Source organism: Ranitomeya imitator, chromosome 1, assembly GCF_032444005.1.
Source record: "Ranitomeya imitator isolate aRanImi1 chromosome 1, aRanImi1.pri, whole genome shotgun sequence".
NCBI lineage: Eukaryota > Metazoa > Chordata > Amphibia > Anura > Dendrobatidae > Ranitomeya > Ranitomeya imitator.
The window spans coordinates 299,618,797-299,633,830 of NC_091282.1; the positions used below are offsets into that span (position 1 = coordinate 299,618,797).

General features: G+C 41.4%; 1 protein-coding gene across 1 annotated transcript; it reads left to right on the forward strand.

The window, feature by feature from the left end:
- The first annotated feature begins 4,012 nt into the window (after nucleotides 1-4,012).
- Nucleotides 4,013-14,418, forward strand: LOC138670088 (macrophage migration inhibitory factor-like). Its single transcript, XM_069757124.1, has 3 exons — nucleotides 4,013-4,231; nucleotides 12,031-12,203; nucleotides 14,246-14,418. Exons 1-3 carry the CDS (start codon nucleotides 4,124-4,126, stop codon nucleotides 14,322-14,324), a joined length of 360 nt encoding a protein of 119 aa, XP_069613225.1. The 5' UTR covers nucleotides 4,013-4,123; the 3' UTR covers nucleotides 14,325-14,418.
- The last annotated feature ends 616 nt before the right edge of the window (nucleotides 14,419-15,034 follow it).

Genomic DNA, 15,034 nt, shown 5'->3' on the forward strand with positions numbered 1-15,034 from the left:
GTAGCAAAGATATGGGGCGATAGCTGGACATACTGCTTGGGTGAAGGGATGGCTTTTTGAGAATAGGTGTAATTGTGGCATGTTTGAAGGCAGAGGGGAAGGTACCAGAAGTTAGTGAAAGGTTGAAGAGATGGGTTAGGGATGGGATTAGTGTGGTGGTGAGGTTGAGGAGGAGGTGGGATGGGATGGGATGGGGTCAAGTGCACAAGTGGTGAGGTGCGATTTGGAGAGTACATTAAAAATACAAAAAAAAAAAAATAGCACAGAATGATGCCACATTTTTTTCAGTATGATAGACCATTAACAAGCAATAGGTTCTGTTGGTTGCTGTGGGTATCTGTTAGATGACAGATTTGTCCTGGCTTGATTACAGTTTAAACAGGGTTTCCAGGGTTAAGAGATTAATGACTTAACTGCAGTGGACACTTCACATTTTCGACAGATCTGTTCAATTCTAGCTCCATTCCAGTTTATATCTGTCCGGTGGCTCAGCTACAATTCGCTAAATGCCAGGGAGACGCTCCCCCATCCTACCCTTTCTCATCTGATATTGATGACCTATCCTATATCAGATCATTTGCCAGTCTAACTTATGGATAGGTCACCAATATCTTAAGATGGAAAAATAGTAACAATAAAAAAGAGAAAGATGTGCAGAATGCATACCTAACCAGTTCTTAACGGAATTTATTGATTTCCATCAAAGGCTCCTTTAATTATGAATCACAAGTTTATTTCTACATTAAGTCATAAAGAAGACAAACAAAAAAAACGTAGAATTGACCCAAATACATAATTTCATGCCACAGAGACACTTCTAGTGTAGAAGGCAAATCTTCATGAGGAAAAATCAGTTTATAAAACTGTTATCCGCTTATATGACACAGGAACCACGGGGTCCCATCTTGCAACAGACTTCTAAAATGCACACAGGAATATAATTATTACAGTTATATCTAATAACCTAAATAGTTCACACAAGGAGACCATGATGCCAAAGTACATTGATAAGAAATACTGAATCCACAGTACAAGGAAGATAGACGCAATGATGTCATAGTAAGTGGAAAATAAACACTGAAGTCATAGTAAAAGATAGACGCAATGATGTGACACCATAAGAATAAAATCTCCAGTCAGCGGTGTACTACTAATAGCAGCAGATCACAAGGCCGATATGGGGTCTGTGCATCTGCGGGCCTGGTTCCAGCACCGGCTTCACCCCCGGACCCGACTTTCAAATGTGTCCGCCGATACAGTTGAAAATAATGATAAAGGAGGGAGCTCAGTTGACGCTCCCTCCTCCATTATTTTCCCTGCTCATCTGATGTCTCCGTGCATGGTGCATAATGATGTCATTACATCTCGACCTTTGAGCCAGGCAGTGCAGAAAAGACACTGCAGAGACCAGAGCAGCAGAGGAACAGGGAGAGGTAAGTATGTTTCTTTTTTTTTTTTATCAATACTTTTAGGGGCCATAATATTATTTGTGGGGCCATCATACTATTTGGAGTGCTATGTGGGGGCCATCATGCTACTTGGGAGGCCATCATACTATTTGAAAGGCTGTTTGTGGAGCCATTATACTATTTGAATGCCTCTTTTTATGGCCATCATAATATTTGGAGGGCTACTGATGGGGCTATCATACTATTTCTAGGGCTATTTGGGGACATCATACTATTTGGAGTGTTGTGTGGGTCATCATACTATTTGGGGGCATCAAACTATTTGGAGGGCTATGGGGACACCTTAATACTATTTACAGTGCTATGTGGGGGTCATCATACTATTTGGGGGTATCATACTATTCAGAGGGCTATTTGTTGCCCATCATATAATTTGGAGTATTATGTGGAGAACATCATACTATTTGGAGTGCTATATGGTGGCCATCATGCTACTTGGTGGGCTACTGTCCTATTTAGAGTGCTATGTGGGGGGGGGGTCATCATACTACTGGAGGGCATCATACTATTTGAAGAGCTATTTGGGGGCCATCATACTATTTGGAGGACTATGTGGGAAGCCACTGTACTGTTTAGAGGCCTATGTGGGACCAATTATACTGTTTGGAGGGATGTGTGATGAACATTACACTGTTGGAGAGCTGTGTGGAGGCCAATTATAGTGTTTGGAGGGTTATATGGGGGCCAAATATACTGTGTTCAGGGTTGTGTGGGGTCCACTATACTGTGTGCAGGGGTGTGTGGGGTCCATTATACTGTGTGGAAGGCTGTGCGGGGGGGCATTATACTGTGTGGCGGTTTGTAGGGACCATTACAATGTCTGGAGGGCTATGTGGGGAGCCATTATATTGTTTGGATGGCTAGTGGGGGCCATTTTACGGTGTGTAGGTCATTATACAGTGTGAAGGATTGTGTGGGGGCCACTGCACCGAATAGAGGGCCAATATACTGTATAGACGGCTGTGTGTGGGCCACCATATTGTGTAGAGGGGTGTGTTGGGTCATCATACTGTTTGTGTGGGACTATGTGGACCATCACACGGTGTTTGAGTCACTGTAGGGGTGTCATACTTTGTGGGGGTAGTGTAGTGTCATCATTCTGTGCGTGTGGACGAATTCACTGTGGGAGTATCTTACTGTGTTTGAGACCACTTTTATTGGCATCATGTTTTATAGAGGCCATGAAAGGGGTATCTTAGTGTGTGGGCATCAATAAGGGCAAAATTACTTTGTAAGAGCTGTAAAGTTGTGGAATATGCTTTCTGTGACCCACCTGATTTTTTTTTTGTGGGGGGGAGAGGCAAGTAGGATTTTTGCTATTGGGTTCCAAAATTTCTATATACGTCCCTGTCTCCAGCGATGTCACAATACAGTAACATGTTTTGTGAACATACAGTGCAAGGTAGGTAGACGAAATGATGTCACACTATAGTGATAATAAATCTAGTGATGTCACAATACAGGCATTATAAGGTTTATCAAGTTGAAGTATATGGATTACAGACACAATGATGCCATAGTACAATGATAATAGATACGGAGATAATAAGCACTGCTACTCCCTCATAATTTAATGTGGATTTTAGCAAGTATTCCATTTTGAGATCCAGATGAAAACTATCATCAAACCATCCCCAATTGTTTTCAACATGCAAAATTTCAGCTGAAAACCATGTTGACTTGTCACACTGAGCTTGGCCCAATTGAATGAGACTAATCTGACAGCGGATCTGTGGTATATCAAACTGCAAATCTGCAAGAGAGGCGGAATAATCAGTCTCAGATTCCTGGTGCAAATTTTCTGGCAAAACAGGTTCACATTTTTCTGATACGATATAGCGCTATATGAATGTACAAATTCTGTCATATTTCATATCTGGAATATTACTCTTCACAAGTGCTCAGGAAGGATATAATGGAACTAGAGAGAGTACAAAGGAGGGCAACAAAATTAATAAAGGGGATGGGAGAACTACAATACCCAGATAGATTAGCGAAATTAGGATTATTTAGTCTAGAAAAAAGACGACTGAGGGGCGATCTAATAACCATGTATAAGTATATAAGGGGACAATACAAATATCTTGCTGAGGATCTGTTTATACCAAGGAAGGTGACGGGCACAAGGGGACATTCTTTGCGTCTGGAGGAGAGAAGGTTTTTCAACCAACATAGAAGATGATTCTTTACTGTTAGGGCAGTGAGAATCTGGAATTGCTTGCCTGAGGAGGTGGTGATGGCGAACTCAGTCGAGGGGTTCAAGAGAGGCCTGGATGTCTTCCTGGAGCAGAACAATATTGTATCATACAATTATTAGGTTCTGTAGAAGGACGTAGATCTGGGTATTTATTATGATGGAATATAGGCTGAACTGGATGGACAAATGTCTTTTTTCGGCCTTACTAACTATGTTACTATGTTACTATGTTACTAAGTATGAAGTTGCTGCCAGCTTGCCGCTTCAAATTGATACCGTGAGAATAGATTTGAGTGAAATCATGTGAGTGAATAAGTAACAGTTGGGTGCGGTGACCAGGATGTACATAGAAGCTGAACTTTAAGGATTCCTTTAGTGACAATTTGCCTCCAAGACAGAGAGGAGTCACACTAGCTGGTCTTCTTCATCCCGGAGATTTCATTATCCTCATATCATCATGCCTATACTTACCCTGCACACTAATATTTGCCAGAGCGCAATACCCCTGACCCTGATGTCCGACCTGAGCCAGCTACTTGAACAAGCAATGGATGTACCAGCTAAGGTAAGATGTGGGATTGGAAGACGATTACAATGAGTACAAAGACTGTACCAAAAAAATCATATACATATTTAAAGGTTTACGTTACATGGTCTTTGAAAATCAGCAATGTATTGAACTGGTTCGACTAGTTGGCTAGGGTTGTTTCAGATGAATGGGACAGTTGCCAATTTTTCACAACAAAATCTGCTGCAAATATGCAACGTATTAGCCTATAGGAGGGCATAGTAATATTGGCTGGCATAATAAATACGCTCCTTCACGGTTTACAAAGTTGTGCCAACTGCAGCTCAGTTACAAGTGAATCATGCTGAACGCACAAAGAAAGTGATGGAGTTAGCGCACTTCAAGATCTTGTGCCTCCTATGAAGCGAGATATGAAAAAAGTAATTTATAATGTGTCCTAATTGGCTAATAAAATGGAGGACATTGAAAATAGATTACAATGAAGTGAATATGACAAACTACGATTCTAGGGACAGCGCACCGTACAGAGGAACGCCTATCCTTGTGTAAACAATTATGTGGCTCCTTCACATGCTGATTGGCAAAGTCCCCAGAAATCCAAAAAACAATAAAATATTTATGACATTTTCTAAGGATAGGCCATCAATGTTTAAAGCAATCTTCCATGACGCACATTTTAGCATGGACTCTATGGTTCATTTATAAGGTTTTCATAAGTTTTTACACTTTAATTGCTAAATACATCAAATTTATGCAAAGACTCCATATTTCCAATGTTTTGCCTTATTTTTCAAAGCTTCTGCAATTCATCTGGGCATTCTGGATATCAGCTTCTGGGTCAAATTCTGACTCATGGCAATCCAGTCTTGCCTAATCAGTGCTTAGAGTTTCTTGCAATTTTGTGTTTTTGTTTTGTGTCACCTGCTTTTTGAGGATTGACAATAGGTTCTCAATGGACCCAAACTTTAAATTTTTTTGTTCACCTAGACACTTAGCTATCACTAACTACTTTGTGATATAGTGTTCAATCATGCTGAAAAATAGCATTGTTCATCGCCAAACTGCTCCTAGGTCATTTGTAGAAGTTTAGATACCATTCTTCATTAGGATATTACTGGTGCCATTTACCAATCCAGCCCAATTCTATGGAGAATATTTGAAGAGTAATTATCCTAGGGCGTTCTTCTATCATATGGCCGGGAGCTCAAAATCTATCTAATACAGGGTGTAGAATCATATAGCATTTATATAGTGAGCTATAAAATAGGCGCTTGATGGAGACAGGAGGAGGAACATACACCCCAAGAATGACATATGGTATTGAGTCAATAAAGCAATCAACGAAAAGATAACACCCTTCCGGATCACACGGCGCTCATAAAACAGCCGTATGCAACAGAATAGACCCCCATTTGGAATTTGGAAACACTGCACTCCCTGTTTTCAAAGCCTCTGAGTGTTATCAACTACAACGTAAGTCTCTTGGAAGCAAACTATGTGAAGAACTAGGAATCAAAAACAATAGAACGCCATCTTACGTTTCCTCATTATACCCAAACCTATGATGTACCAGAAAACTATTTTAAGATTAGCCATTTCCTTTTTTTGGTATCTATGGGTGAGAACTTAAAGGGAACCTGTCACGAGGTTTGGGCGATATGAGATGCAGCCATCGCCTTTCAGGGCTGATATACAACATTCTATAATGCTGCCCCCATCCCGACCTAGAAGAATTGAAAAATAACTTTTACTATACTAACCTGCAGGGAGGTCCGGTTTGGGGGGTGTCGCTCTTCTTGGTCCAGCGCCTCCCATCTTCATGCGATGCTGTCCTTCTGCTTGCTTCGTTTACTGACCTGCCCTGTTGAGGGCAGAGCAAAGTACTGCAGTGTGCAGGCACCCGGAAAGGTCAGATAGGCCCAGCACCTGCGCACTGCAGAACTTTGCTCTGCCGCCAACAGGGCAAATCTGTACACCTGCGCAGGAGCGCGATGCCAAGCAGACTGTGTGCATGATGCTCTGGTATAAGTATCTATATATAATTGCCTAAGGGGTACTTCCATCTGTTTCTAACTTCTGTCTGTCTGTAATGGAAATCCTGGTCGGCCGGCCGCAACCAATCAGCGATATTGAGGCGGGATTAAACACGCTGCCTAAGCAGCATCAATAGTAAAAACAGAATGTTAAAAATAATTAAAAAAACCAAAAAACATTATATTCTCACCTTCCGAAGTCCATCGCAGCCTTTTCCGCTCCTCGTGCTCTGGTCCCAAGAATGTATTGCTACAATGCCCCGAGATCACGCGGCAGTCTCGCGAGACTGCTACATGATCGCGGGTTATTGCCACTAGGCATTACTGGGAACGGAGCATCGCGAGGAGCATCAGTAAAGGCCTCGGCGGGATCTGGGGGCCGACGGAAGGTGCGCATTTAACTTTTTTATTTTAATTGTTTTTTTTTTTAACAGGGATATGGTGCCCACATTGCTATATATTATGTGGCCTGTGTTGTATACTGCGTGGCCTGTATTATATACTACATGCCTGTGCAATATATTACATGGCTGTGTTATATACTGCGTGGGCTGTGCTATATACTATGTGCTGTGCTATATACTACATGGGCTGCGCAATATACTACGTAGCTGTGTTATATACTGCATGGGCTGTGTTATATACTATGTGGGCTGTGTTATATACTACGTGGGCTGTGTTATATACTACTTGGGCATTGCATTCTAGAATACCCGAAGCGTTAGAATCGGGCCACCATCTAGTAACTCTATAAAAGGGAAACTATTAGCAGAAAATGACCTATATGGCTTAAATCAGCTCTTTGTGTTACATGTATTGTTGAAAAACTTTTAGCAATATTTTTCTATCACAATCTTTATTAAAAAAAAGTGAGAAATGTAAAGCCATACAGATGTCATACAGATGCCATATGAATACATGGGTGGGAGAAAATCATATTATCGCATTGAAAACACATTACACAGAGATTATCTTATGGAAAACACTCATGTGACTCTCGGCAGGAAGACTCCGACCGATTTTTCATACGTTTAGTGTGACTCCGGCCTTACTATACGTCTCAATCGCCTCCATTACCTTGCGTTAACCAACGTGTCGCACAATGTTCGAGGCCTCAATTCCCCGCGCAAACATAATAAAGCGTTTTGTTATTATAGATCCTTACAGGCAGAAGTGATTTGCCTGCAAAATACACAGTTTTCCAAAATATCATAACCAAAATTCTTATCCCCCTCCTATCCACTTTTTTATGCGGCCAACACTTCAAGCAAAACCAAAGGTGTAGCCATTTGCTTTAAAAAATCTGTCCCTTTTGTTTTCAAATTGCAAGTTTCAGATAATGAACGCCACTACTTAATGACAACAGGCACCATCTCAAACAAACTGGTGACTTGTCTTTTCTATACCCCAAACACCCACCAATCCACCTCTTTCTCTCACCTACTTTACCTAGTAATAGAACATGCCCAAGGCACCACGCTGACTCAATTTGTATACTGAATCCCAAGCTTGAGAAGTCTAGCGACCCCCAACTGTCTAGTTCCCCATCATCTCTGCTTTCACTAGACATGATCTCTTTCCGTAAACATCTTTCTCTCAACTACTGGTTTGACTAATGGAGGGAAGTGCACCCAACAGTCAAAGATTATGCCTATTTTTCTCCATGCATTCAGTTTTCACCAGATTAGACCACATATTAGCCCATCCAGCCTTAATACCCAACATAACAAATATTCCTATTCATATCGTTATTCCCTGGTCTCACCACTCTCCAATTCAGTTGACTACGTCCACTCCTATGGTTATTCAACTGGTCTCTGACTCCCTGCTTTCCTACCCAGAAATTTCTCAAAGACTAAGTAATCACCTTGATGATTATTTCACTTTGAATCAACTGTCAGTGGCTTCACCAATTTCACTTTGGGAAGCCCATACAGCTTCCTTCAAGAAGCTGCACAGAAGAAAAAAAAAGAAAGACTCACTAAAACTACTGATCTTGAAATCAGAGTATCAGCCTTAGAGTCCCAGATGAAGGGCAAACCCACCCCATCGATATATCGTGACCTCAGACATGCACGCACCGAATTAGAGCTTTGTCTTTGAGAACGATGATCGTACCTTACGCTGGTCCCAACAACACTTCTATGCACTTAACAATAAAAGCACCGCCAATCTTGCTCAACGTCTAAAATGCCTCTCCACACTGCACCCCCTTGTATGGCTTCACACCGAGACTAGTACAGTCATGGACAAAAATTTTGAGAGTGAGACAAATATTAAATTTTCCAAAGTCTACTGCTTCATTTTTTCTAATGGCAGTTTGCATATACTCCTGAATGTCAGAGTGATCAGCTTAACAGCAATTACTGTACTTGCAAAGTCAATATTTGCCCAGAAAATGAACTTTAACCCCCAAAACATATTTCAACATCATTGCAGTCCTGCCTTAAAAGGAGCAGCTAACATCGTTTTAGTGATTGATCCATTAACACAGGTGTGGGTGTTGATGAGGACAGGGCTGGCGATCAATCAGTCATGATTAAGTAAGAATGACATCACTGGACACTTTAAAAGGAGGCTGGTGCTTGGTATCATTGTTTCTCTTCAGTTAACCATGGTTATCTCTAAAGAAACACGTGCAGCCATCATTGCACCGCACAAAAATGGTCTAACAGGGAAGAGTATCGCAGCTACAAAGATTGCACCTCAGTCAACAATCTATCGCATCATCAAGAACTTCAAGGAGAGTTGTCAAAAAGGCTCCAGGGGGCCCAAGAAAGACCAGCAAGCGCCAGGATCGCTTGTTTCAAAACTGTTTCAGCTGCGGGATCGGACTACCAGCAGTGCCGAGCTTGCTCAGGAATGGCAGCAGGCTGGTGTGAGTGCTTCTGCACGCACTGTGAGGCGGAGACTCTTTGAGCAAGGCCTGGTTTCAAGGAGGGCAGCAAAGAAGCCACCTCTCTCCAGAAAAAACATCAGGGACCGACTGATATTCTGCAAAAGGTACAGGGAGTGGACTGCTGAGGACTGGGGCAAAGTCATTTTCTCTGATGAATCCCCTTTTCGATTGTTTGGGACATCTGGAAAACAGCCTATTCGGAGAAGAAGAGGTGAGCGCTACCACCAGTCTTGTCTCATGCCAACTGTAAAGCATCCTGAAACCATTCATGTGTGGGGTTGCTTCTCAGCCAAGGGAATCGGCTCACTCACAGTCTTGCCTAAAAACACAGCCATGAATAAAGAATGGTACCAGAATGTCCTCCAAGAGCAACTTCTCCCAACCGTCCAAGAGCAGTTTGGCGCCCAACAATGCCTTTTCCAGCACGATGGAGCACCTTGCCATAAAGCAAAGGTGATAACTAAATGGCTCATGGAACAAAACATAGAGATTTTGGGTCCATGGCCTGGAAACTCCCCAGATCTTAATCCCATTGAGAACTTGTGGTCAATCATCAAGAGACGGGTGGACAAACAAAAACCAACAAATTCTGGCAAAATGCAAGCATTGATTATGCAAGAATGGACTGCTATCAGTCAGGATTTGGTCCAGAAGTTGATTGAGAGCATGCCAGGGACAATTGCAGAGGTCTTGAAGAAGAAGGGTCAACACTGCAAATATTGACTTGCTGCATTAACTCATTCTAATTGTCAATATAACCTATTGGTACTCATAATATGATTGCAATTATATTTCTGTATGTGATATAAACATCAGACAAACACTAATAAAAACCAGAGGGCAGCAGATCATGTGAAAATATAATTTTGGTGTCATTCTCAAAAATGTTGGCCATGACTGTATAACGTCTAACTCGCAAAGGATTCCCTTTTGGTTTCAGCAATACCTGAAACTACTTTATAACAACCCATCCTGTAACAACCCATGCATTAACGATGCCTTCCTCATGTGTAGCACAAGCGATCAGAAGAAGATCGCAGTTTCAAGTATCCTAAGGAGTCTATTGAAGCAAGTGTCAAAAATTAAAAAAAAAATTATGTACAAATCACCTCACGTTTGCCCCATTCAAAATAAAACAATAAAAAAAAACATATTTGGTATTGAGAGTTCAGAAATGCCCGATCTATCAAAATATAAAGTAAATTAATCTTATTGATAAGTGGCGTATTGAGACAAAAAATTCAAAACCGCCAGAATTACATTTTTTGGGCACCGCAACATTACAATATAATGTAATCAAAAGTTTGTGTCTACCCCAAAATTGTATCAGTAAAAACGTCAGCTCGGCGCACACAAAAAAGCCCTCACCCAGCCTCAGATCCTGAAAAATTGAGATGCTACAAGTCTCGGAAAATGCCATTTTTTTTAATCTAACAAACATTAGATTTTTTTCACCACTTAAATAAAAAAGAACCTAGACAGGTTTGGTAACTCATAATGACCTGGAGACTCATAATGGCAGGTCAATTTTAGCATTTGGTGAACAAGGTAAGAAAAAAAACAATTGTGGAAATGCATGTTTTATGCAATGCAAATTCATTGCACTTGGAATGGTTTTCCCTTTTCCAGTACATTATATGGGAAAAACAAAGGTGTTGTTCAAAGGTACAACTCTTCTTGCAAAAAAAACAAACTATCATACGGTTATATTGACATAAAAATAAAAAAGTTGTGGCTCTGGGAAGAAAGGGAACAAAAAAAGAACAGAAAATGGCCTGAGGGTGAAGGGGTTAAAATATCTCAATGCCTAATTAATACTTTTCTCTGGAAGGGTGGTCTCCTCCCAAGTTAACCAAATCAAGCTATATTGACATTGTCTGAAAGGAGGTATAGGTGTTTCCAATTTGGTCAAATATTACCAAGCAGCTCAGCTAGCCCAACTAACAGCATACCATACCTCCACTGAAAAACCTCTCTGGCTTTCTCTGGAAGCTCCAGAATGCCATCCACTGACCCTTGATACACTATAAGGCTGCCATCACACTATCAGTATATGCTCAATATTTTATATCAGTATTTCGAAGGCAAAACCAGGAGTGGGTGATAAATACAGAAGTGGTGCATATGTTTCTATTATACTTTTCCTCTATTTGTTCCACTCCTGGTTTTGGCTTACAGATACTGATGTAAAATACTGACCAAATACTGATAGTGTGACGGCAGCCTTACATACTGAGCCAATGAAAACATATCACTATTCCCATCATATCGCATTCGCTTAAAATCTGTGATTCTTTAAAATACTCCTCTGCCCTTGTTTCCCCCTTGTGGGTTAACTCTCAATTTTCCCCTGGGTAAGGAGTCCCTTCCAATCCTCCAAGATAAGAGGAGACACCTCGAACCGACGCATTAGGTGGCTCGACGGTGCCCCCCTGCTGGCTGTGACCGGGCCAGATGCCCCACCTAACCCCCTCCTGCCACATATATGCCTCTGGCCAAAATTCATAGCTTTGATTAAATGTGCGCACGTTCTACAGTACTATGTTTTAAAGCTTCTTCCACCCCTGACTCTTCATTAAATAATACCTCCCAGAAGAACCATTTGGTCCCCTTCCCAGGCTCCACTCAATTCCCTACCCCTCCACCTCACCATGCCATGTGTTTGTCTCCACTGCAGCTTTTTTGTCTCAATACTTGCTTATACAATCACATTTTGTACTGGGCAACATTTGTAATGTACTTAAAACTTTCAATAATAATCATTGTTTAAAAATTAAAATAATGAAACGTAAATGAAAATATTTGCATATGAGCATGTTGTAGAAATGCTCTTCACTGGGTTGTGTGGCCAGCTTTCGTGGCATGGTGCTACACGAACACATTATATTGTTTCTGTCTTCTAGTTCTTTGCGGTGATCATTCACCCAGATCAACAAATGTCTTTTGGTGGAACTAAAGATCCCTGTGGCCTGTGCAGTCTGCAAAGCATTGCGAAGACTGGTGGTATACGTAATGAAAAATACTCCAAGATGCTGTGCGAATTTCTGAACAAACAGCTGCAAATACCTCCTGAAAGGCAAGTCAAAAGCATGCATGTATTATGTGTCTTTTTTATTGATATTGGACCTGCTTTTACAGCTATTACTGTATGTGCCCACGGTCAGCAGAGTTGTGGACACATCGCACTTGCTCTGCGTCCAAACCGCTGTATTCTATGATCCAAGCACATGGATTGGATTTATAGAAATCCCATACCCACTGTGCTTCTATTTGACGCAGCGTAAATTCACCCAAGGCGCTGGTATACGAGCCGCAGCATGTCCATTTCTGTTGCGGAGACTATCCAGCTTCAATTACATATAAAATACCGAAGACAATACTATGTTAAAATGTCTTTAAACCTCCAAAATTATGAAATTAGACCTAGACATACTTATGGCATTGGTCGCCATTTATACTTTTAGAAAAAGACTCTGTTGATTACAGTAATTTAGACCTACATAACCAAAAGCTTCCAAAAGTGAAATGATTTCAGCAACATTCCTCAGCAGTAGTGTGGGGCACATTCATTAAGACTGGCACCTTTCCTGAATTTGGTGGGCAGGGGTAGCCCCATCCTGTCCTGCCTAGGCTCCTGTCCAGCTCAGCTCACTTTAACTGGCGTGAAAATGGCAAAAGTCTCAAAATGTTTGCGCAACTTCCACCTTTCTAAGTGTTTTACACCAGTTTTCTGCCAAGAAAGTTTGGATGAATTGGGACCACTGTGTCTTATCGTGCCCTCTTGAACATTTTATTACACGATATATCGCCTGGGGTTAGATCTGGCCCATGTGTCTCGGTCATATGTCAACTTTTGTCTTGTATATGTGAATTATTCCTATGGCTTTCACATTTTTCAATCTTTGAAATGAAACAATTAGTTTCCTACTGCCTATCTCTGACAATAAAGGGTAGATTTCTGTTATACCCCAATTACAGGGCAGCACGATGGCTCAGTGGTTAGCACAGCAGCCCTGGGGTCCCGGGTTCAAATCCCACCAAAGACAATGTCTCACACTCCAAAACCATACTGATAAGGGAATCTAGATAGTGAGCACCAATGGGCACAGTGTCAATGATGTCAGTAAGCGCTGTGGAATTAATGGCGCGATAGAAGTAATTTATTTTGAATTTGACTTATAACAATGGATTTTCTCTTTGAACCTCTTCATTGGATTATATTGGAAGGAGATCAAAATATCTATCGGTTTTATTTTTCGCAAAATTCAATCAGGATAGGCTATGCTGATTGTAAACTCAAAACCTTGCTTAGGCTAGGTTCACACTGCGTTATGGTGGTCCGTTAAATGGACTACGTTACACCGCGGCATAAACGCGGTGTAATGTAGTCCGTTACGGCCGCCATTGAATCCAATGTCGGACGCATCACTAGCCCACAATGGGCATGCGCTAGGGATGTGCTGTCATTGAGTGACGGACCCGGAGACGTGGGCTGCAGCGTTTCCGGGTCCATCACTGCTAGCACAGATAGAGCTAGCAGATGCTCTATCTGCGCTAGCGTGATGCAACGTCGGCACTTGCGTTAACAGCGGCCCGTTAGCGTATGTGCTGAACGGGCTGCTGCTAACGCAATGTGAACCCGGCCTTAGTTATATCAAACAGGGATCCTTGTATTAATGGTCTCTTACAAAGTTAAGTTCTTGTGATTGTGATAAATGTCTCATTGCCATTGTTGATTCTGCACAATCACAGGAATTGCACATATGGTAAGCCGTGGTTAACAAGATAGAAATGATAGCTGCCATGTCTCACTGGAGATATGGTAGTTATCTTATTATAGCCTATACCTACTACATGTAAAGGGGTTTATGTAAAAAAAAAAAGGATCATGGGCAGGTAATACTTGAAAATAACAAAACTAGCGTTCTAACCTGTTGAAGCCCCTGACACTCCAGCACAGTTCTAAAGCATTACCGACCCAACTGATTTTCACATGTCCGAACGATCCATATGTGTAAAGACCATAGTGCTATGCTAGCTTTTCCTTACCCTGTTTTCTAGCAATATTTTCACCTGTACATGTATAGCTCATACATATTTTTCTATTGTCTCTTTCAGGGTTTACATCACTTTCATTGACATAAATGCGGGCAATGTTGGTTGGAACGGTTCTACTTTTGCTGGAGTTGCTCTTTAAAACCTTGAAATAATACTACTTGCATCTGCAATGTATTTTACTTCCTCCTCTGAATATATTGTACTATGAAATAAATGGAAAAAAACAGCAGTCATTCATTTCTGTTATGTATAAATGCCAGTTACAGCTTTTAGACTTCAGTCCTTTGTCTTCTCATGACATTGGGAGACTTCATTCAATAATTTTTTGTCTTATTGGACAGTTTTCAAAAAGGTCTACAAAAAATGGTAGTAGCTAATGCTAGTTGGAAATGTATTTATTAAAGGGAACCTGTCAGATTGCACCTGATATCTTTGGGCAAATTAATATAGAGCAGGAGAAGGTGAACAGATTGATATATAGACTTGTGGGTAAAGATTTAGTATATTATTCATTACTGACATCCCAGATCATTTTAGACTTAGCAATCAAGTAGACGGTCCTACTCAGGGATTGGTAGTCAATTTCATCTCATTTTGCAGATGAAGTGGTAAATAGGTGCAGTGCCCCAGAGATCTGGTCGTTGCAGTGTAACACTCTGCCACTAAGGGGAGTGATGGTACGTCTGATGGCACTGGAGGAATTCTACTGACCAGGTATCACCAGCACACATTACACTTCACACTCCGGCCACTAGGGGGAGAAAAGGCTTTATTTATTGGGCCACTCCTCACACTGGTAAAACTAGGGGTTGGATAGGAAGTTAGTCAGAAGCTGACTGGGTTGGATTC